The sequence below is a fragment of the Podarcis pityusensis genome, assembly GCF_964106645.2.
Source record: "Podarcis pityusensis genome assembly, chromosome: 7".
NCBI classification, from domain to species: Eukaryota; Metazoa; Chordata; class Lepidosauria; order Squamata; family Lacertidae; genus Podarcis; species Podarcis pityusensis.
The window spans coordinates 79,631,374-79,655,095 of NC_138031.1; the positions used below are offsets into that span (position 1 = coordinate 79,631,374).

The following is a 23,722-nucleotide window of genomic DNA, read 5'->3' on the forward strand; positions in this document are numbered from 1 at the left end:
CTCTCTGCTTTCATAGAGAGAGGATGTCTTTTCTGTCTCCATAGCTTAGAAATAAACTCTTTACAATGTAGCCCAAACCTCTCGTCTCTTTCCTGTGCTGGAAACTCTGCTGGAGAATGCGCCTTGGAGCCTTATCAAAGGCTCAGGTCATTAAACATGTCGGGAGGCGATTCCGAAGACTCGGGGGAAGAAAATGAGCTTTATCAGCTTGGCCGAGCGGAGATCCCTAAAAGCTGCACAGCGCCCCTTCAGCCAAGCGGCAGGAGAAACGGAGCCCCTTCCATTTCTCCTCCCGCTTTGCTGGAGAGGTGCTGCGCAGAGAGAGAGAGAACATTTGCGTCTTATAGAGCAAAAAATACGGCAGTCAAACTGTGGAATTGGCTCCATCAGGAGGCAGTGATGACCACCACCTTGGGTAGCTTTAAAAAAAGGATTTAGACAGATTCATGAAGGATGACGTCATCAATGCCTACTAACTAGGATGGCTGGGTTCTACCTTCCCTGTCTGAAGCCTCTGAATGCCAGCTCCTGTGAATCACCAGGGGTGAGAGTGCCGCTGTGCCCAATTGCTGCTTTGGGACTTCCCATTGACATCTGGCTGGCTGGTAGTGTGAGATCAGAATGCTGGACTCGATGGGCCATTGGCCTGATCCAGCAGACACTTGTATTCTAAAGGTCACTTATTTTCTAGTTGGACCATAATTTGTAAAAACTGCCAACTTGTCCCCCTCCCCTTTAACAGGAAATAGAACTTTTCTCTAGTATTCTTCTCCCAAAGGCAGCTGTAAGTCAGTGTCACCTTCAGTTCTTGCTTTTTTAAAAAAAGTTATAATATGGGTGAGTGGGTAGCAGAGCTTGATAGCCGTGGGAGAGACGGTGTCCGGGAAAATGTACTGCAGATTCTAATCCATACATGCAATTACTTTTTGTTCACCTTTTCCTACAAAGTGCAACAGATTTTAGTGACTTAAGAAACAAGAACTGAGGGACAATACAAGGCTGATGCTGATCCCCCCCCCCCCGAAATACAGTGAAATAATGGTAGTGTTGGATAACTTCATTTTCTAACATCAGAAATCCTCATCTCTCCAACTGCATTCTGTCCTGTAAATACTACTCTGGGGTTACATTTCTAATTCCTCCTTGCTTTTTTCCCATTAAACCTATGCAGATAAAGGAGTTTTCCTGAATGTCACCCAGACTTAAATTTAAACAAATCCTTCTGGAATGTCTTGAGTCATCGGGCCCTAAATTGCTGAAAGTATGCATTTGTTTGCAGAGGACAGGAATATTTACCTTAAAATTAACTATGGCTTTGATTCATGCAGTACTCAATACCCATCCCTGCTTGGCCAAAATAACAAACAGTGCTGTCAGCTCTTGACGGAAAAATACGGTCCATCAGGGGGAAAGAACGATGAAGGCGATGTCTGAGTCCCCTCCCTCCCAGTCATGTCATCATCCAGCCACAGTTTGTCAGACCTGATAATACAGATTATTTGCTTGGCTGTGCAAGATTCCAGTGTATGATCCTTACGTCCAGGATGCAATGTGACCCTCTTCTGCAGTGGCCATTTTTAATCCCAATTCCTCTTACTGAATAGAGGTCATGTGTTAGCTTACGTAATTTCTCCAATGTAACTCTACTGCAGTTTCACAAACTTAAGGAAATCTGTTCCTTCGTCATTGCTTAAAGCAGTTTTGAGCTTCTCTAAACCTTATGACCCAGGACCCTGAGAATGGCAAGAAGTCTCTTATATCTTCACATGTTCCTGGTGAGCTCAGCACTCAGGACTGAGATGTTGTTGTTTAGTTGTGTCCGACTCTTCTTGACCCATGGACCAGAGCATGCCAGGCACTCCTGTCTTCCACTGCCTCCCGCAGCTTGGTCAAACTCACGTTGGTAGCTTCGAGAACACTGTCCAACCATCTCGTCCTCTGTCGTCCCCTTCTCCTTGTGCCCTCAATCTTTCCCAACATCAGGGTCTTTTCCAGGGAGTCTTCTCTTCTCATGAGGACTGAGATTACAGTTCATCTAATCTTGGAATCCTCCCTATATCAAGGTTTTACAATATCTCCAGTGGACAGAACCACACACAAGTTCTGTGCACTATGTCCCTGCTAAAACCAGCTTTCCTCCTAAGGTAGTTTCTCTCACCCCTCAGCCCTTCATTCCTTCTTTGGGGAGGTGTTCGCATGACACACCTACACACTGCAGCCCACACACTAGCGTGTCACGGCACACAATTTGGAAAGCTCTGCACTAGCCAAAGCAAAACATGTTTGGAATCTCTCACATGCTAAATTAATTGTGCTCCTTTCCCATATCTGCCCCAGACCAGCAAGGAAGACCCATATGCAGAAGCAGGCTCCCACTTGTACTGCAGATGAGCATAAAGACAGACATCAGACCACATCTGCCTTGCAATTATAATTCAAGACCAACTGAACTGTTGGGATAAATATTTAAAATGGATGTGTATCTCCATCTGAGCTTGCTCATTGTTGCATAAGACCAATTGCAAATAGCCAGAGCTGGATCAAGCCATAGCTTTTAAAATATTTTTTTACCGCTAAAAAGTGCTAGGATAGTGGTACGGAGAGCTACCAGCTGTGGAATCCATTCTTGCCTTTCTAGGGGCTACAGATTGCATATTCTAAAGGGACAGCAATATTGGATAAACCCAGGTTAAACCATCAGCCCCTGGAAAGTTCCTTCAATAATTCCTTTTGGTTACTGTTTTGCCTTTGGTGTGTTGTGTGTGTGTGTGTGTGTGTGTGTGTGTGTGTGTAATATTGCTTTAGCATTTCAAATTGTAAGGCAACAGGAGTATTATGGCAGAAAGGTAGCATATAATTGTAATAAATGTGTCAATACTGTAGGGGGCATTTCTTGAAACTGGGGGTTTAACGGATTATCTGTTTTTAGTAATATTGTTTGGTTTATTACGAGTCACAGTCTGTTTCATGCACTTCAGATGTAGTCTTTCAAAAGTGTACTTCTGCTGCAGGGATAAATTGGTATGCCGCTGCCTCTGAAGCCTGTGATAGGAATCTGTGGCTTATAAATATTTGAAGTAAAATAAATATTTCATTTTCCCAACCCTGGATAATCTGTATTTCATAACTGGGGGAAAGCAATTATTTCCACAGACGGCATATTCATCGCTTTGTGATGTGTGAGATATAGTTATGAGGATATTGTCTGTCATGTGACCTACGCTGTCCCTCTCTCTCACCCTACTATTACTTTGTGGTTTTTAAAACTGTGTTGTTGTTTTTAACACTTTGATGACATATTGTGTGTGACTCCTGCACAAAATGGCTCATGTAGCCTCATCCATAGGGGGCTAGCCCTCCTCCATCCATTGTATATATCAATATATTGTGTGTGAATGGGATTTGCAGGACTAATGAGCATATAGGCTAAAATATGGTAGCTAACAGCTGATAATATAGATACGGGGGGGAGTCACCTGAACTCACATTAGCTTGCAAGGCAAAGCACATAGCTCAGGAGAAGTCATGGAATTATTAACCCTTACCCTGTACTGCAGATTTTCTTTTCTATTCGCCCCTCCTTTCTTTGCTTCCAATATGTGACTCCTCCCTCCATTTAATTTCTTTCCAAAAGGCAAGTATGCTATGCGGGACCTGGTTCACCGGCTTCCAGGAGGTAACAACAGCAACAGTTCAGGAAGCAAGGCCATGTCTGATGATACCGTCACTGCTATTTGTTGCACCTTGCATGAAGTCATCACGAAAAACATGGAGAATGCCAAGGCCTTACGGGACGCAGGAGGAATCGAGAAGCTTGTTGGCATTTCCAAGAGTAAAGGAGACAAGTACGTTTTGCAAATCATCTCGTGCCTATTAGCTATAATTTAATTAGTGCTTGTCTGCACTAATGATTTCCTGGAGAACTGTCGTTTATCATGTGTTAGTAAGCTTGACAGTTGATGAGGAAAAGGTGGGGGGGTAGTAGGTGGATAATTTCATATCAAAGCAGCTGACTATTGTCATCTGAGGCATGTTATTTATCAAGAGTAGCTTATAGTTTAGCCTATATCTGCACTCGCTAGTATTACATGAAGTGATTATAATTGCTAGTATGGGAACAAATTTATTGTTAAGAAAGTACATTCTCAATTAATTGCAGTTGTTGTTGTTTCTCAAGAGCGCATTCCCACCATAGATTATAAAAGAGAAAAGAGGGTTATGCCAGGTACTGGAGTCAGGTACAAATCCCAGTAATGGAAAAGCGTAGGTCATTTTCAGATGAAATTTGAAAGACCCAAGTCCACCATACCTCTCATAAAGTGCTGACTGAATTTACGATTATCAACTGCTTCCTTGAGATTCCAGTTACTCCTAAATATGTTTCCTCTTCCCTTTTCTTTCTTTTGTCTTCAACAGGCACTCACCAAAAGTAGTGAAGGCAGCATCTCAGGTCTTAAATAGCATGTGGCAGTACAGAGACCTGAGAAGTCTCTACAAGAAGGTAAGAGTTATTTAAATTCTTAAAATTAGTATCTCTTGGGGTGGGGTAGGGGTGTGTTTTAGAGCAAAATCAGCAATGAGCCAAATATTGGAAATGTTGGTGTAAATACAAGTTTCTGCCTACTTTTGCACACCGTGTGTGGCTGATCATGCAAGAGGCAACATTTAAAATTTCACTGGAGGATGTGGGGCAAAACATTTCCAGTAGGGGAAGGATATTTCGCTAAGGTCCGAAGACTGGTTCTCCGATACATTTGAAGATCAGTTATATGAGAAGCAGTATATCTTTAAATCATTTATTTCACTAGCCAGAATGGCTGTGTTCAGCCTCTACCTTTGGAGGGGAGGGTGCCATTGCATTCGGGTCCTGATTTTGGGCATCACATTGGCCACTACGGATGGAATTTTAGGTCTGATCCAGTTAGGCTGCCCTTATGGTCCTACATTCTTACAATTCATAATAACTGCAGGAATGTTATAACCACGGAACTGTCACTCTTGTAGAAAAGAGAGGTCAAGGAGGAAAGAGCCTTTGCTGTCCCTGCCTAGTGCACAGGCCCATTTAATAAATACAGTCAGGGACCGAGCCATGAATAGCTCAGTCAGTAGAGCATGAGACTCTTAAGGTCGTGGGTCCACGTTGGGCAAAAGATTCAAACATTGCAAGGGGTTGGAGTAGATGGGACCCCCCCCCCCCCGGGTCCCTTCCAACTCTACAATTCTGCGATTCTGTTGTCCGTACAACCAGTGAGTTGGCCAGGTGTGGGCACTCCTGAGAGACAAATACCATATTTTTCGCTCCATAAGACACACTTTTTTCCTCCTAAAAAGTAAGGGGAAATGTCTGTGCATCTTATGGAGCGAATGCACTGGGCGGCAGAGGGATCCCTCGGCTACCACTGCAGTCGTGAGCTGAGGGATGCCTCTGCAGCCGGAGCCATGACTCCCGTCCGTCGCTTGCTGTGAAGCCATCAGAGCAAGAGGCGCTGTGCAGCTATCACTCTTGCTCTGCTGGCTTCACAGCGAAGCGGGATGAGGGACAGACGGGAGCAAGCAAAGCGAGAGTTGCTTACATGGCTTCTGTCCCGCTTTGCACAGCTCTCACTTTGCTTGTCCATCCCTCCTCCCGCCTCGCTGTAAAGCAAGCAAAGCATCTGTCCCAGTGTCTCCTCCTCCTCTTCTTGCTCCGGCATCACTGCGCTTTACAATGAGGTGGAAGGAGGGATGGGCAAGCAAAGTGAGAGCTGCATAAAGCGAGAGAGAAGCTATGTAAGCGGCTCTCACTTTGCTTGCTTTAAAGCAAGAAAAGCGAGAGCCGCTTACATGCTCTGCACAGAATTATTCTTTTTCTTGCTTTCCCCCTCTAAAAACTAGGTGCGTCTTATGGAGCGAAAAATACGGTGCATATTATTGTCCTAAGTGGCTTAGAACTCATATATTTGCTCGGAATAAATTCATAAAGCACATGCTACATGGATAAAAACTTTTCAGGTAGTCCAATCAGAAGCAGCAGCAAGCCATTTTGGGGGAGGCATAATCCATTGGCAACTTCTAACAGTTTTAAGTGCTATGCTCCTTTACATATTTGCCTACAGGCATTTCTTTAAGACCATTCAGAAGTGGAGGAGGGTCCCCTGTAGGACCCTCTTTTGTCTGCCACCCCAGTTTCCGGGGTGGGAGGAGGCAAGCTTTGAAAATGTCTCCACTCACTGTTTTGCCGGCAGGCTGTTTTTAGAGCCTCAGATTGGCTCAGAAAATGGTAAGAATTGTTTACAGGGCTTTTTCTTAATAGTTCAATTTCTTACCAAGTCCATCAGAGGTGAGTGGGGCCAAGCATTCTTCCCATCTCTAAATAAGACCAAGCAGTTGTCTAATAATCTGCACAAGAGAGTAATGCTTTTCTTTAATAAAATGTGTGTTGTGCTAGTAGTGTTGGTAAACAAAAGGGATTTTGAAAACAATTATCCACAGCTTGAAAGGATTACTTTTGCACTTGAAGAGAAGAGGGGCTTTGCTTCTATTCTATATTAGCACATTTATAAGATGCTGAACTGTAACGCGAGATTGCCTGGTTTCATAAATATGCACTATTAGAAGGGCATAAACAAACAACGAGTTTCCTTAAAAGATCTTTAACACAAAAGTAACATAATCAGTACAATATTTTCTCCAGTGTACATGTATATAGTGGAGAGGAAGCTCACCCTCTGTGTTTACTGATGCCCTCCATTCTCCCAAGGCAAGATTGGATTAAGCTAGGAACAAAGAGGCCAATACTACCAGAGATGAGAAAACGATGCAAGGGGAATAACAGTGGCACAATGATACCAGTTTTTTTTTAAAAAAAACAACTGGTATCCTACCAGTCAAAAGAAAACTTTAAAGGCAGCTAGTAGCACAGTCCTATACCTGACTACTCAGAAGTAAGTTCCATTGAGTTCAGTGGGAATTACTCCCATGTAAGTGGGTATAGGATTGCATCCAAGTGGCCAAAATTATTTATGCAAGCCAGGGAAATGAGCAGCAGAATTGAGAGCCAGTGTGGTGTAGTGGTTAAGAGCGGTAGTCTCGTAATCTGGGGAACCGGGTTCGCTTCTCCGCTCCTCCACATGCAGCTGCTGGGTGACCTTGGGCTAGTCACACTTCTTTGAAGTCTCTCAGCCCCACTCACCTCACAGAGTGTTTGTTGTGGGGGAGGAAGGCAAAGGAGAATGTTAGCCGCTTTGAGACTCCTTAAAGGGAGTGAAAGGCGGTATATCAAATCCAAACTCTTCTTCTTCTTCTTCTTGCAGACTCCATGTAAATAAGTGCAAAAGGCACATTTACAGGTTTGCTTGTTAACACAATTGCCGCTTCACAATTGCAGCTTTCGTTGAAACCTCAACGAAAACTCACTGCATTATAGCAGCAGCAGGAGGAGAGAAGGCAGTGTCAGAAGTTAAAATGAAAGGGGTTGAAAATAAAACCACAACCTGGTCTGATGCATACATTCATTGTAGAATGAATATATTGGTCATCCTATATATTTTTTTAAAAAAGGATACCATACCTAAGCAGGAAAAGGCAGCTAAAACAGTCAAGAGGTGAAGCATTCTTATAAGGAAAAGTAACATTTCTAACTAAGAATATGATAGAGGCTTTTCAAATTATAAATTGCATGGGGAGAATGAAGAGAGGGAAATTAGTGCTCTTCCGTAACACAGGTTCATCGAACAAAACATTTAGGTAGTACGTTCAGGGTAAACTCAAGAAATTATTTCTTCAGACAATGCATAATTACCTTGTGGGATTCACTGCCAGAATATGTGGTGACTTTTAAAAAGGGTTGGGAATGTATTGGACTTATGTACCACTATTGGCCTTGATAGCTACAAGAAAACTTCATGCTCAGGGACGGGACAGCTCCAATTGTAAGGTGCTGGGGAGAAGCAGGGGATGGCTCCAAATTTAGGCTTTAGTCCTATACCCACTGATCAGAAGGCTGTGTGTTCATATCACACCAGGGTCAGGATTCTGACTTTGGGACATGGGTGGCGCTGGGGGTTAAACCACAGAGCCTAGGACTTGCCGATCAGAAGGTCGGCAGTTCGAATCCCCACGATGGGGTGAGCTCCCGTTGCTCGGTCCCTGCTCCTGCCAACCTAGCAGTTCGAAAGCATGTCAAAGTGCAAGTAGATAAATAGGTACCGCTCCGGCGGGAAGGTAAACGGCGTTTCCGTGTGCTGTTCTCGTTCGCCAGAAGCGGCTTAGTCATGCTGGCCACATGACCCGGAAGCTGTACGCCGGCTCCCTCAGCCAGTAAAGCGAGATGAGCGCCGCAACCCTAGAGTCGGTCACGACTGGACCTAATGGTCAGGGGTCCCTTTACCTTACCTATACCCACCTGGGAGTAAACCCCATTGAACACTGTGGGACTTCCTTCTAAGTAGGCATGCACAGGATTGCTCTGCAAGTTTAACCCAGCAGGTCAGTTGTTCCTGGAAGCGACAGAGTGTGTTCCCTTCGCATTGGAATACTACCGTTGTTTCAAGTTGATCCCTATATTGTTAAGAGTTCATTAAATAAGGATGAATAAATTCCTGCCTCCCAGAGTGAGAATGAAACAGGGGTTGTTTCCAAGGGTTATGCCTGGTATCTTCAGATGTGGATGGGTGTTTGGGGCAGGGTAGTGCCCTTAGCATACCTCTGTGGGGATTGGAAATAATTTGGACTGTAAGGCTGGATGAATACCATTTATTCATGTGGGGCATATCATTAATTGCAGTCAGCTCTGATCAAGTTAGAGATGTTTTAGTAGTGTTTTTTTTTTAAGGGTATGTACTGAATATTTTCTAATTTGAACATTCACTTCAAAAGTAGCACATTTGATGCCCTGAATACTGAAAAATTTCCTTGCCAAACATTCATACGATTTTCAAGGTGCTCGGTGCTCTTTTGTTCCCCTGGCTTCTGCTTCTCTGCACAATTTTCTTCTCATTCCCCACCTCCCTCACTGTGCTTGGCCTTATTTGCCCCTCACGCTGCAGTTCTTTCAGCTCAGAGGTAATGCACTCTCTCACCAGGTCCTACCTGCTAATAGGTGGGCAGCCACATTCTGAACCAGTTCAACTTTCCAAACAACCTTCAAAAGCTATGTCCTGTAGAATATTTTGCAGAAATTCAGCCTGGACATTACCATGGCGTTCATTAGTGGCAAGGTCATCATTTTCGAGGAGCAGCCATGGCTAGCGTCCCAAGCTAAGTTGGGGGAAAGCATGCCTAACTGACTCCCTTTTGTGATTTAAGGAGCACAGCTGGGTATAGGAGCAACCCAAGACTGTTCAGCTGATCCAGGGATCAGTGCTCACTTGTTTAGAACAGTATAGCCACCAACTGTGTCAATCGGACCTTCTCACCAACAGCATCTCTCTAGTCTGGACTGGTCTTAAGTTTATTCATCCTAATCAAGCCCATCACTAACCCCAGAACAGTGGTTGCCTCACCTGGTTCCACTGAAAAGTAGGGATAAAATTGTGTCATTCACACACCAGGGATATTTTACCTCGGGTATCATCTCAGTTGTTTCCCACAGGTTTTTAAATCACACTTGCAGCATAGCGTGTGAAGTCTTTCACCTATGTACTTCATCAGTGGGCACGTTTACAATATTACCCATGAGATGTCTGGCTAATACATTACTTCTGGGGTATGGTAGTCTTGTTCATTGAAGAACTACAAGGGAAGAAAGGACCAGGAGCAGAGATGGCAGCAATCCAATTTTAGGCCTAGAAAGAACTATTTTATTCCTATGATAAAAGACTAATATTCCTTAGGCATATATTGTTTGGATTGTGCACCTTGGAATATATAGTGTTTTAGAGTAGGCTGCACTCAATTTTTTTCTGCCATAGAAGTGCATCTGCAGCAATGGGATCTATTTCTGTTTGTAATTTAAAAGTGTTATAATTGTGCAAAAAAAATGTGGCCTAGATCCCATATTTCTATATCACTGTAAAAAAAAAATCTCATTGAAATAAATGATTGATTGACTGACTGATTGATTTATGGCAGCGGGTGGCCCCAGACTTCAGAGTGGCTGAGGACAGAGGATTTTCACCTACCAATCATTCTGAGTCATGGCACGCTCAGCAAACCCTCTCCCAGAATCAAGAAACCAGAATCTATTCCCAAACCCAGGTATTCTGGCTGTCAGCTGACCAGTCTTGAATTGTGATTTTTTTTTTTTTAATTTAAGTACTTATTTATTTACTTATTTATTCTAAAATTTAAATGCCACCAACAATGCCTCACATAGTGTCTAACAAATAAATTATTAACACAGTTAAAACGTTAAATGATGTTGAATGCATACCTAGATTTGCATCTGAAAGAGCACTGAAGGGTTTATTTAAATATTAGTATCAACCCGAGTGCAAATGCAGAAAGCATTGTGTAGAATATTTTTTAACATCATTTGCAACACTGGCCAATTTTTTTGCACCTCATGCATGTGAGCAGTGGCGTTTTCCACTCTCATGCTATTGTTTACTGACAGTGAGGCAAATGTAACTATAAAGGAAGACAGTACAAAAGGAGGGTGGGATAGATCCTTTTTCTAAGAAATCCATCCATGTTATTTGTGTATATCTGTATTCTGAAATTTCCTCATAACTCAATGCTTTGTTAGCAGAGAAAATTCTTTTAGTCAAGCATTTTGTTTTGTGAACTAGATTTTTTTCCCCTTTTGATAAAATTGTATGAGTAGAAAGTTTACTTGTCTAATTTGATCCTCGAGACATACAATAAAGACTAAAACATGGGGCAGAGTTATAAATAGTGACTTGCGTGCCAAGGCCCCATGAACCGCAGTTCCCCAGTGGTTAATAAACACACCGACAGGAGTATTTAGGTTTATGAGCTCAAATAGGCCACAACTTTATTGGTTACAGATGTGAGCGGTTTGGCTTAGGCATTGGGTGAAGCCAGGCTATATCTCAACTCCCACCCATCTGCAGGGAGTCCATCTAAGGTTAAACCACCAATAGGGGGATCCCTATTGCTTACATCAAATAGGGGCACCCTGGGGCATTCCCATTGGGGTCATGGCACGGCCCCAGCCCACGTCCAGACAGATAGGATCCACACACCCCTATCCCTTTAGCAGGATACCCTTAATGAGGAAAGGCAGGCGGAAGCTATAACCTCCCCTCCAAAGGCTTACCCAATGCCTAACCTCACAAAGTTGTGATGATAGCTACAAGGTAGGCGAAAACCAAATGGCTGGTGCCAATTTGCCAAGTGGAAAAAAATTTCTACCCAGCCCCGACAATATGGCAGCCAACATTTGTCCATAGCAAGGTTGTGTCAGAGCAACGCCTGAAGAGAGAGTGGGTGGGTTAGGAGATCCGGCGAAAGGGTGAGAGAGGAGGGCCCCCTGGCCGTGGCGTGGTTAAATTTCCATGGCCACGCCCCTATCAACGCTGATTGGCTAGCGGGGCCACGCTGGGTGGCCCCGCCCAGTGCCAGTCACGCGGCCAGGATAGCACAAGGGGGCGTCAACTTCCCACCCCCCATGCCGGATCACTGCAGGCCCTTAGGTGCCCAGCTGCAACACTGCCCACCGAAAAAGGTGAGTGGACATACACTATTAGCAGTGATGTGGCAAATAGAACAGGAAGTGTGCTCCCTTGTCTCTCAAGACAGACAGGTTATTATTATTATTATTATTATTATTATTATTATTAATTACTTATACCCCGCTCATCTGGCCTGGTGTCCCCAGTCACTCTGGGCGGTTCCCAACAGAATATTAAAAACACCATAAAACATCAAACATTAAAAACTTCCCTAAACAGGGCTGCCTTCAGATGCCTTCTAAAAGTCAGAGAGTTGTTTATTTCCTTGACATCTGATGGGAGGGCGTTCCACAGGGTGGGCGCCACCACCGAGAAGGCCCTCTACAGGATGCCAACAACTGTAGTATTTGTCACCTCAGGTACTCTTGTCCTCTTCAAGCATTCAGTTAGAATGCATGGCAGTGTGGTTGGCTCCCTCCATGACCCATTCCCTGGGCAACATGTGATCAGGGCTTACTTATACATAGATATTTACAAACATGAAGACCCTGGTCAGTTTTGAGGAACCTGCGGCTCCCTGTCATCCCTGATCATTGTCCATTCTGGGCACTGGACCACTTCAATGTCAGGCAGGCAGCCAGATTTCAAAAGTAGACCATGGCTACTCTCTTTGAGTTGCTCAACCAAGAGTCAAACCTAATGCCAGCCCCTATTTAGCTCTGGTCTGGCTGATGTGACACAGTACTCCACTTTGGCTATTAGCTTCAGTGCAGGTGGAAGGGACGCATTTTACAATGCAGCAAAGATCCAACTAGCAGCCAGAGAGCTGCCGTAGGTCTGCAAGGAATAAGGGGCCAGATCCTGCTCCCAGAGTCCCTGGTTAGAGTCTCCTAGCATCTTACAGAAAAGCTGCAGGTACTTTTTTTTAATGTAGATAGGCCTTTGCAAATAACAACAACACACACAATATTAAAGAAAAGTAAAACCACTGGGTTTCCTCCCCAAAAAACTAAATTCTCTTGCTTCCAGTTAGTCCTGCTAATTAGTACTTTGTTTTTAATAGAAGTTGCAAGTCTGATTTATTTTATTCATTATGAGACACATTCACCCCTCACCAAAGAATGCTTCCATTGATTTGGTTATAATGAGAACAGCTCTCAGTGGTTTTGTGTTAAATTATCAGATGTAAAGTCTACATCACAGTGTACATAATGTATTCAGAATGGAACAATGCCATAAGTGCACTATGAACACTTTTTCTGCTGCAGCAAAGAGATATATTTTTCAGTAAAAAGAGCATTCATTGTGTATTGATATGCCTTTTAAATTTTTAGAGATATGAACCCTATATTTCTATCGTCATTTCACGACAATTAATTATTTTCTTCGTTTGCTAGGGCTATATTGTAATACAGCAATTTTAATCATCTTGTATCATAACTCGGCAGGGGAGAAGTATGTAGTTAGCCTGGTTTCATCTTCAGCATCCTGTTCTTTTAAATCAGCCTCTGCAAAGGTGACACCAACATTAAGCAGAACAGACCCTGATTTGTCTCTAAACATACAGCTCAGTAGGCAGAATATCACAAAGCTTGCAATGCAAATAACTGGTTGAAACCAATATATTCAGAATAGCAAGTATGAGTGACTACACAAATACCAACTCTGTGTGACCGCACATGTGAAAAGTGTATCTAGAAATTGTTAACCTCAGTTTTTGCAGAGGGTGCTTTCTTAGGGCAGAGGTCGATTTAGGGGAGAGCAACCGGTTCGCCCACGCTGGACTCCAAGCCAAGAGGCCGTTGCAGGGAGCACTACAACAGTGACTTTGAGTGAGAGGCGAGGGGGCCTGAATTTTGGCGTCACACAGGGTGCCACTGAAATTCAAAAGCTCCAACTCGGCCACTTGGGATCCCTTTTTAAAAAAATGCTCCACAGTGGATAACGTAAGGGAATATTCTGTAGGTTTCCATTCTGAAAATCCAATTCACTCAGACCATGTTAGCCTAAATCCCAGTCCTTCAGTTTAATTAGATTATGATCTAGGCTGATCATCTCTCTAAAATTTTCTATCTGAATGTTAAAACATAGCATAAGCAATTACTCGTTTGTCTTTCCAAGTGATATTTCTGCCAGCCTCCTTGAATCTTTTATTCTGGATGACAACACTACAAAAGAATTTTTAAAACTGATACACTATACTGTCACTTTTTGAACATTTATCACAACTTGAAAAGATTTACAGTGCAAAACTGGAGACTTCCTTTTGTGTCTTCTGTGTGCCATTTATTGGACTAAAGCTGGTTTCACCTGCACCAGGTGAATTAAAAAGTTATGCCATATTGTGGGTGGCCAACCTGTAGGGTGACTGCCCTAGTTTCACTGAGAGTGAAAAGTTGGGGCCCAAATAGAGTGGGCTGTTTATGCCACAGAGTCAAACTTACAGAGTCCCACCTACCTTCCCAACACTGTTCGGCTGCCTAACTAGGTTGCAGCAGTGTTGAGAAAGGAGCTGCATATATAGTAAAGATCAGCACACTAGGGTGGCATTTAATTAGGCTTGTCACTTATGAGAAACCATGTGAATTATGAGAATTATGGTTTCACTTATGAGAAACCATGTGAATCTATGGGCAGCTTCATCGCTTAATAATTGCACCATTTACTTACATATGCCATTGAGCCATCACAGGTGAAACATCAGACACAGGATTTTCATACCCTCACTGTGGCACAGTGCTTTCCAGTGGAGTTGGTTCACACATTAAGTTGTGAGTCATCAGGCGCTGGGTGACGAGGAAGTGATGCTCATACTGTCGTGAATTAGAAGAAGAAGAAGAGGAGTTTGGATTTGATATCCCGCCTTTCACTCCCTTTAAGGAGTCTCAAAGCGGCTAACATTCTCCTTTCCCTTCCTCCCCCACAACAAACACTCTGTGAGGTGAGTGGAGCTGAGAGACTTCAAAGAAGTGTGACTAGCCCAAGGTCACCCAGCAGCTGCATGTGGAGGAGCAGAGACGCGAACCCGGTTCCCCAGATTACGAGACTACTGCTCTTAACCACTACACCACACTAGCCCTGTGTCTTGCTTTCACATACCAATTTAGTATGGGTGCCCTTAAAAACAGAATAGGTTCTCATTGTGATTATGGGTAGAATCCACAAAAGGTTACTGGCATACAGATCTCATTGAAGTCCTTTTCCTCGAGCCAGGTTTTACGGATTGTCCCAAATGTGAGTCAACACGCAAATGATGACAGTATAAAGGAGTGGGTGATCTGACCTAGTGACATTTCTTTCTGCTTTGAATGCAAAATCACTAATCAAGGGCTCTTTCACAAACAAACTTCGGAAAATTCAAGCCTAATAATTATGTCTATTTATTTTTCTTATCTTAACACAGCATAGCATATTATCTTCAGAATGAACATTTAAATAAGTAAGGTAAATCTAAGCTACAAGTGTGTTTTAAGACTGCTTTTTTTAAAAAAAAACCCTACCAAAAATTGTATTATTTAAAAACCTCCAGATGTAGTGAACATTTTCTAATTCACTTGCATAATCTCCAGTGGCTTCTATACATCTCTGAAAGCCGCATCATTTATTCTGCCTGCTTACATGCAGATTTAGGACCACAACAAATTTCAGGGAGCTTTTCACAGCTTTAGTTATTAAAAGGTCCTATCTTTGCAGACAGTAGTGTAGCTTTTGATCTTTCTGTAAAGAAAGACAGACAATTCTCTGTACAGCACAGCACCTCAGTCTGAGTAATTGACTGACAACCTTGCTTTTGAAGTTCGTTATTTAACTAAGTCTCAAAACTTGCTCCAGGCAAGAGAGAGAGAGAGAGTCAGAGGTTTCTGAAGGGCTTGTGTAGGTCAAGGCTGCTCTAACTTTCTAGTCCATTCAGAAGTACAGTGCCCTTGGAGAAGATTTCTAATGTTTCTCAGCCAGTACCTTCAAATTACGATGGTTCCTTCATAGCCCACCAGCTCAAACCTTTCCAAAGGTTTCACAGTACAAATAACATCTTGCACCACAATGCTTCCCCCTCTGGGCAAATGGTGAATTTTGTATGGTCTACACTGACTCACAGTACTTCTCCAAGGTTTCAGCCAGGAGTCTTTCCCAGGAGTTGGAAAGCCAGGAGATGCCAGGGCTCTGCCACTCAGCTGTGGCCATTTCCCAAAGCTGATCAGCAGAGGGCTAGCTTGTGCTTTTTATCTCACGAAAGTGGATCACACAAGCGAATCCTCAATATGCCCTTATGCCCTGACCCTTGTAAAAGGTTTTGCATGTAATGGACCTGTGAGCCAGCCCCAGGTGCAAAAGCAGAACTGCTGCCAGAGCCCCTTAGCTGGCACAAGGCTGTGCCCACAGTAGGAGCAGAGGAGATATCTTGTATTGCCATTCAAGTCGTACTCTTAAGCTCAGAGACGTGAAGTTGCATTGCTGTCATGATATCATTTCCAGCTCCCTTTGCTGATATTCCCCTACCACGGTACAATAAAGCCAGGCATAATGCCTAGTTATTTCCTGCTCTTAAGGGAAATTAAACAAAGTGACCAGTGCATGTAGCTGGAGAACATGAATTCTGCCAGAACCATCTGAGTGAGTCAATGATAAGCTGCTAGTTTCAGTTCTTTCATATTCAGTGTAATCTAGTTACACACTTGTTCAAGAAATAGCTCTGGGAATAATGGCTTATTGGTTTTCTTGCTCACAATTTGGGGGAAGGGGGGAGCTGGCTGCTGTTACCTGAATACAGATATAGAAGTTTTTTTGTGATCCTGTTTTTATGGCTGCTGCTTTAGTTCATTTAATCAGAGGTGAATCAACTAAAATTTTAATCACAGATTAAACTTGTGCCCTTGAATTAAACCGTGGGGAGGTGGACTTGCACACAGCTGAGCAGGCTACACAAAAACACACGCTCTCTCTTTTTGGTGTACCAAGATTAATAATAAAAAGGGCTTTCCCTCCAAAAATGAGTGATAAACAAGATTAATAAACAAAGGCTATCTTACACTTAACAGAAATGGGTCTTTGTTCTCTAGATACTCAAAAGATGCACCTGTGCCACTGGATAACATGCACACTTATTAAACTTGCATTAACTCACCCTGTAGCTTTAATTTAGTTAATTGGTTAATCAAGTAAAACATATCTAACTAGTTGACAGTCCTGCTTTGTTCCCTCTGACATAGAACAGAATTTAAATTTTATTAGTCACATTTGTGACAGTTGCTATACCATTAAATGAAATGCTTTCACTACTTGTTCAGAATGCCAAGTGTACACTTGAAAGGTCAAGGTGCCCTCAATTCCTCTGTGGAAAATGACATAGGGGTTGCAGGAGGATGTTGGAGTCCGTGAAAACCCTTCTTCCTCCAGCTGGAGCCTCTGCTAGATCAAAGTTCCTAGAAAGAGAAAAGAGCCCTTCTATTCCCAGAAGGTCAATCTTTACTCCAATCCTGGTCACCTCTATATGTGATAAATTGCCCTCAGTTTATGCCTAATATTCATAGCTTCCATACATAGCATAATCCTACATTTGGAACCTTGAAAAAGAACTAGAACAAGTTCACTTAGCTGTAACACTTTGTTATTATTATTATTAAGACAGTCTTTACATTCCTCCAATGTCTATATTTCCTCTCTTGTTCATAGTTCTAAACTCCTCATAGAGATTGTACTTCCATAGTGCTTTTCTTGTGCAAGGTTCATTATAATCTTTTTCTTCTCCTTCTATGAGATATTTCCCTTCTACTCCCATTTTATTGATGGGGAACAAAGTGATACTGGCTTTCTCAGGACCACCTAAGGACATGATAACTGAAAGTTATTTTTTGGGATAGATTTCATTCCTCTGGAGCCTGTAAAAATACGTTGCATCATATCACCATAAGCTGACCAGAAAGTGATGGAAGTATAATTTGCTCTCAGCACGCTGCCTCTCTCAAATCTCTCCCAAGATCTCTCTCAAATGCTGTGGCTAGCCATAATTTCATATTTACACCTACCTAGAATTAGTAGCTGCAACGCTAAATCTTGAACACTACCTGTGAAGAGGAAAGTTTATGAAGTTCTCAGTCAACACATTATGTTACATGTGGACAGTCCATCCCTGAGGTTATCCTTGAGGTGACTGTGGCTACCTTGAGGTTACTGAGGCTGTTCCCTGTATCCATGGGAAGCTCAGTTACAGCCTTTCCTCCTCCTCTCTGGGTCTGTTGCCCATGAGATTAAGCGCAGAAATACCAGATCCATATGATTATAACTTGAATTCAGGCTGTTTTCCACAGACACTAAAGCATTTTACTACACAACAGAATTCTTGCATGGAGTCACTTTAGCTTTATAGTTCTAGTTCAAACTTGGATTGTGTGAGTCAGTGGCAGGGGATGGTGTACGGTCATGTGTTTGGGCAGGAAGAAGTGAGGTGTAATTGTATCATTTTTCAATGCTTGTTTGTTTTATTTCTCTTGCCTTGATTAAAGCTATTCATTGCATTTCCTCCATCTACTAGCGTTATCTAGGTTAGACCTGCTTGTGCATGTTCATTGCTTTAATCTCCTTTGCGGTGCCATGTAGGGAAAGCAGGAAAGGGGCAGTCACTAGGTGTGGTTATATCTCAGGTACATCTACATCTAAGATATTTTTTTTAAAAAACCACAAAAATGCTCTTTTTTGCCATTTAACCTTCAGTATATCCAAGAAAAAGCCTTTGACATTCGCAGTGAACCCTCCCACTCTGAAATCTCGTATACCTTCCTCAAAACCTGAAGTAACCCCTTTTTCATAACATCCTAACAGCTTCTAGTCACGGTATACTTTGCTGAAACTGTGGCAATTTGCTGTAATGACTGTAGTCATACTTCTGGCATGCCCAATAATTTCTTTGGATGCCAACCCCATAAACAAGATATCACAGCATAGTTTGCACCATGCAATTCCCTTGCATGTTATGTCTAATCGTAATTCCACAATTACACTAAATTTGCACACTCCTCCGAGCCACATTTTCTCCCAGAAAAGACTTGAAACAGGTCACAAGGTTCCACAACGCTCTGAGTGGGTTTACAAGCCACCTGCATGAAATGAACTATTTTGAAAAATGCCTACACGATTTGATGGCGGTGCTTTTATAGGGCTTATTATTTAGTTCCCTGTATAACATCAACAATATGAATAATGAGGCCTGTTATGTCTGAGGTTCTGTCCTTCATGCTTTGTCTCACACACTGCTCCCTGTTCTTACAGCTCTGTTATTCATTAGATTAGGTCTTGTCATCCTTGCATTCACAACACAGGAAATCAATAATTAATTATGGATAGGTAAAGCAATGCCTGACTTGCTTTTGAGACCTCCGTAGACACACATTAGAAATAAATTATTGGGTATTGCTCTCTAGAAGTTTTCACTTAATTGACTTGCCATAAGTAACTGCATTCAGAGCAGGGTGCTGCCCTCCACCAAGCCCTGGTCTCCCCTTGGCATCCTGAACAGTACTGTGCTCAGCAGCTGGTGGCTAAAGGCTAATCTTATATTGACCTGAATTCTGTATATGCCCTGCAGCCCATCTCAGCTATCAATCTCTTGACAGCTTGCTGCATTGGTCAGTGCTGACTTGCCCATAACCACAGTCTCTACAGCAAAGGTGGAGAACCTATGGGTCTACCCCAGATGTTCCTGTGCTCCATCAGCTCCAGCCATCATGTCCATTGGTCAGGGACTATTATTGCACTGACCTACCAGGTGGTCTCTAATCATGTGGTCTTCATCTTTCATCCTTGTCCCTAAAACACAAGCATGCAAACCGAAGCCCATTCTCTTCACACCTTGCAAGGTCATTCTTAGCCATCCGAATCCTAAGGAGCTTGGCTTTGCGATTGACTTGTGTTGGATTGTCGATTCCGCACAATCAATAGAAGTGTGATGGGCTCAGTTTTTTCTGTCCGAGCTGACAGCTGGAATTCATGTGTATCTCTGGCAAATTGGTTCTATGGCTCTTTGTCATAATACACCGCTCATGCAATTACTTTGCTCAAGAACACATGAAACTAGGTTGTAAGCCTTGGCAATTTTTATTTTTTTAAAAAGCTCAATATATGCCTTAACTTTCTGCAAAGTAGCCCTGAATTTCTTTCTCCTTAAAACTAAAACTGGAGGTTTAAGAAGCTTATAGGTGAAAGAAGGTTTCTCTTGCCTTATGACTCACCTAATCAGCAGATTTTGAAAGTAAAACAAATCCTGTAAGATTCCTTTCATGTGGCAACCCAAGGTGATGTGCAAAGGTATAGCAAATTAACAGTACAAATCAGGAGAAGTCCACAAAGCAATAAAGATGTTGTACATTTAGTTTTTGCTTAATAATGTTTTCATAAATCTTTTGATGCGTTTTAAATGGGTATTATATGCGTTTTTAAAAATTCTACGTTGCTTTGAGACAAATTTATGTCATCAGCAACAAATAAAGTGGTGGTGGTGGTGGTGGTGATTTAAAACATGGTACCATAGGTTGGAATCAAGCACTAGCAAAAAGTCTGGGAGCAGAAGTGTGTCTTCAACTTGGAAAACATTCTAAGTAGTTCTTAAGAAATAGTTTTCATCAAGAAAAGCAGGCAGATTATTCAATAATTTGGGGGTTGGATTTTGGTTTTCAGAATATCTCTAACAGATAAGCAGTGCATCTTCTATAAGGGTGAAAGGATCGAACTACTGATTTTGAAGACCACAGTTCTTTAAATAAATAGTCTTGACAATATTTATTAACCATCATTGAATGCTAAGCATGTCTACCAAAATACATGTTGGTATGACCTAATTTTGGAGATTAGTACTTGTAGGCGTGACAATAAGTAACTTACTTAATAAGTAATCACTTTTGCAGTGTCCTTGAGGTACTGTTCAGCAAAACTACGAATAAATAACAGGATGGGGATGTTAGAATATTAGTGGACACCCACAGTTCTCTAATCAAAAGTAATGAGCCCAATTCCTTTCAGCTTTACTTTTTTATTTTTAACATCAGCTGAATGATCTATACTTAAGAACTGCAACAAGTTTTAGATTTATTGGGACTGCTTTCTTAACATTTACACCTAAAATCCAGCTCACACCTCCTGTGGTATTTCAAGGAAACATGACATGGTATGAGATGTGTGCATTAAGGAGAGCAAAGAAGGAGTGGCTGAAGTCTTAAGAGGCTGAAAGTCTAGCTTTTCCTCCTCCATGTATATCTTTCCATCTCAAAATCTATTCCCTACTTCATCTCTGGCTACTTATCAGAGAGGTGCACATAATGATCTAGCAAAACAACAACCACCAATTTCTCTTAGACCTTTCTATAGAATTGCTTTAGGGGGAGGAGGTGAGATAGTCATTAAACAGATGTAGCCAATAATATACTTGTGAATAAATGTTTCAAGAGATGCTACTAAAATTAAATAAGTACCTTATTTTCCCCTTTTGGTATGCATTTCTTAACTGTTAACTGCAAGTAGCCAACCATGCCATAACTCCCATAACGTGACGTCTTTCTAAATGTATCAAGTATTTCTGTCTTAATTTTGCTCAATGAGAGTAGGATGTAGGCAGGTAAATTGAGTTCAGAAATGCACTTGTACATCTCTTGCTTCTGGAGAGATTACTTTTTCTGTGCAGGAGACCCTTATATACTGTACCTTTTAAGTATCCAAATCAATTTAATTAAATTTCATTAGAAGCACTAGAGCTGAAACAAACTAATGAAAGCAGCCAGCACATCAGGTGGTATTTATTTCTGCATTAAATTAGAAATACTCCCTTTTGGCTTCTAAAAATTAGTTTAAATATTTAACACTAATAGCTTTTGGAATTGTTGATGAAGTAGGCCTAATGAATTTGTTACTGACAGTTTACCTTTAAAATGGAAAATGGGCTTGTTTTCTTGGAACCGAGACAGGCTAATGTTATATTTTGATTACTCACATTAGAAAATATTGTGATGGTCTTACTGGACATGCCCATGAAGAATCAGTGCAATGTGAAATTTATTTCTTATTTCTTGCTTTGGTCTGACAAAGCACTATTTCAGCTGAGTCGAATTTACATGTGGCGTGAAATCAAACTACAGACTGGCCCAAAGAGAACTTTCTGTTGCTTATGTGGTAACTTGTTTTGCATGACGTGAGATTATAGTGATGGGGCAAAACCAAATTATAGCTAAAACAGAATACAGACATACCTTGGAAGTCGGAACGGAATCCGTTCTGGAAGTCTGTTCAACTTCCAAAACATTAGGGAACCAAGGCGCGGCTTCTGATTGGCTGCAGGAAGGTCCTGCAGCCAATTGGAAGTTGTGCCAGACGTTCGGGTTCTAAAGAACGTTTGAAAACCGGAACACTCACTTCCGGTTTTCAATCGTTTGGGAGCCAAAGCGTTCAGCAACTGAGCCGTTTGGCAACCAAGGTACAACCGTATATTGAGTAGATTGAAACATAATATAATCAAGGAATCAAAGCCAGCTGCAGACATATGACTTCCTACAGTAAATTCCTATGATATTAAGAGTCAACTTGTGTAGATTATTTGTTTTACCCTGCATAGCTGACCTTTCTGGCAAGGCATTGCCCTGCACACACCTAGCCAAGGAAGGCAAATGGCTGATAGTTAATTCTTTATTGATGAATGCACACATTTACAGCAGCTTCTAAGATGCACCAGAAACACACCTCTAGCATCTATGTAGCTGACAGTAACTTTTCCGGGTTCGTGCCTGTCCGAGCAGTTGAAGCAACAGTGGGGTCATGCCCCCCTCCACGGTCTTACATACTCTCATCTGACAAAGTGTGTGCATGCAACCTGAGACTTCTCAGATGTATTTAATATGTCTGGTTCTTCCAAAAATTCCAGTTCATTTTGTAATGGCATTGGAGTCTGGGTCAGAGCACCAAAGTTGCAAATGGTTAAAAGAGAGAATGCAGTTGCTCTGTCCCATCCCTTGCTGCCTTCGGGGTCTCAAATATGATGCAAAGTTCCCACGTGGGGTTCAGGCTCCTTATAGCATTGATTGTATTGGCTGGTTTCTGAGATGTTGGATTATCTAGGGATGGTCAGAGGTAGGACTCGCATTCCACTGGGATTCCAACAATTCATTAAAAAACAGAGGTCAAAATACTGTGTGAAATCTTCTAAGCAAAGTGGGAAAAGTCTGCCTTTCTCACTCTAATCATGCAGCAGCCATTTCCACAGAGCTGTGTATGCTTTGGAGCAAAGATATTTTGAGATCAGCATTAAACAAAGTGAGCTGCTTTGCAGCTGACTCTTAAGCTTTTAAGAGCCCTTTGGGACAAGCCTAGATTCATAGGGGGGAAACTCCATTGACTTCCATTGACTTCAAAGTGATCAGGTGATTCGAGTGCTGTTAAGCTTTCATTCCTCAAGCCATTAATTTAAGAACACTCATACTGAGTTCAGTTGTACTGTCTTGGCAGTTCGAGGATTGTAGCCTTATTAATTTAAAATAGATGGTATATATTACTGCCTGTAATTAAAAATGCACACCTTTTAATTTTTAATCTATTAATTACTTCCAGCACTGAAACAGCTTGATACTTAGTGTTTTATATCTTATCTAGCCACGTAAAATTGCTGTGTCTATCAAAAACAGTTGTATAAATGCCAGCTGTTGTAGCTCAATTCCTCTGTTGAATTTCATCTAAATTTTAGGGCCATTTCATATCTAACTTGGAGAATAATCTCTGCATCTGACATATGGTCACTAGGTTTTGTAGGTTGATATGTGAAGCTCTGGGGAGTAAGCTGATGCTCAAGACATGTTCATTCTATTATATTTGAGCATAGGCTATCTTAGGACTTGTTTTATTTTCTTTAGCTGCAGTCATCAGATATACCTTGACTTTTCACACCTAAGCTTCTTGTTAATCTGGCCGTGTTCCACCATAAGACATTGCTAAACATCCTTCTTTGAACAAGCAATCATTTTCTTTTTGGACAACAACATCCTGGGCAAATGGATTTAGTTGGGGAAGTTCTCTGTCTAGATCCCTAAAGGGCCCTGAATTAGGTATCTTTCTCAATTCCCCCTTGAGTTTTGCAGTTTAATCAAAACCCCTGAATGTGGCTGAAAATCAAAAGAACTCTGCTTATTATATTATTTATA

The 23,722-nt window shown here is 42.0% G+C and overlaps 2 protein-coding genes across 9 annotated transcripts in view; one reads left to right on the forward strand and one right to left on the reverse strand.

Moving 5' to 3' along the window:
• The window catches only part of LOC308481901 (catenin delta-2), a 221,982-nt gene that overhangs the window by 175,564 nt on the left and 22,696 nt on the right, over positions 1-23,722 (forward strand). For 4 of the 6 annotated variants that reach the window (XM_081014726.1, XM_081014728.1, XM_081014727.1 and 1 more), the window contains 3 exons: positions 3,635-3,845; positions 4,417-4,501; positions 10,051-10,176. In XM_081014726.1, the coding sequence (XP_080870852.1) occupies positions 3,635-3,845; positions 4,417-4,501; positions 10,051-10,176 (422 nt within the window). The remainder of the gene's footprint in view (positions 1-3,634; positions 3,846-4,416; positions 4,502-10,050; positions 10,177-23,722) is intronic. The other 2 variants (XM_081014729.1, XM_081014730.1) reach the window with 1 other exon arrangement.
• Positions 1-23,722, reverse strand: part of LOC308482059 (uncharacterized protein) — a 77,008-nt gene that overhangs the window by 8,582 nt on the left and 44,704 nt on the right. For 2 of the 3 annotated variants that reach the window (XR_013988934.1, XR_013988935.1), the window contains exon 6: positions 14,226-14,368. The gene's annotated coding sequence lies outside the window, so the exon portion shown is untranslated. Of the gene's footprint in view, positions 1-14,225; positions 14,369-14,657; positions 14,673-23,722 lie in introns of those variants that run through there. The other variant, XM_081015075.1, reaches the window with a different exon arrangement.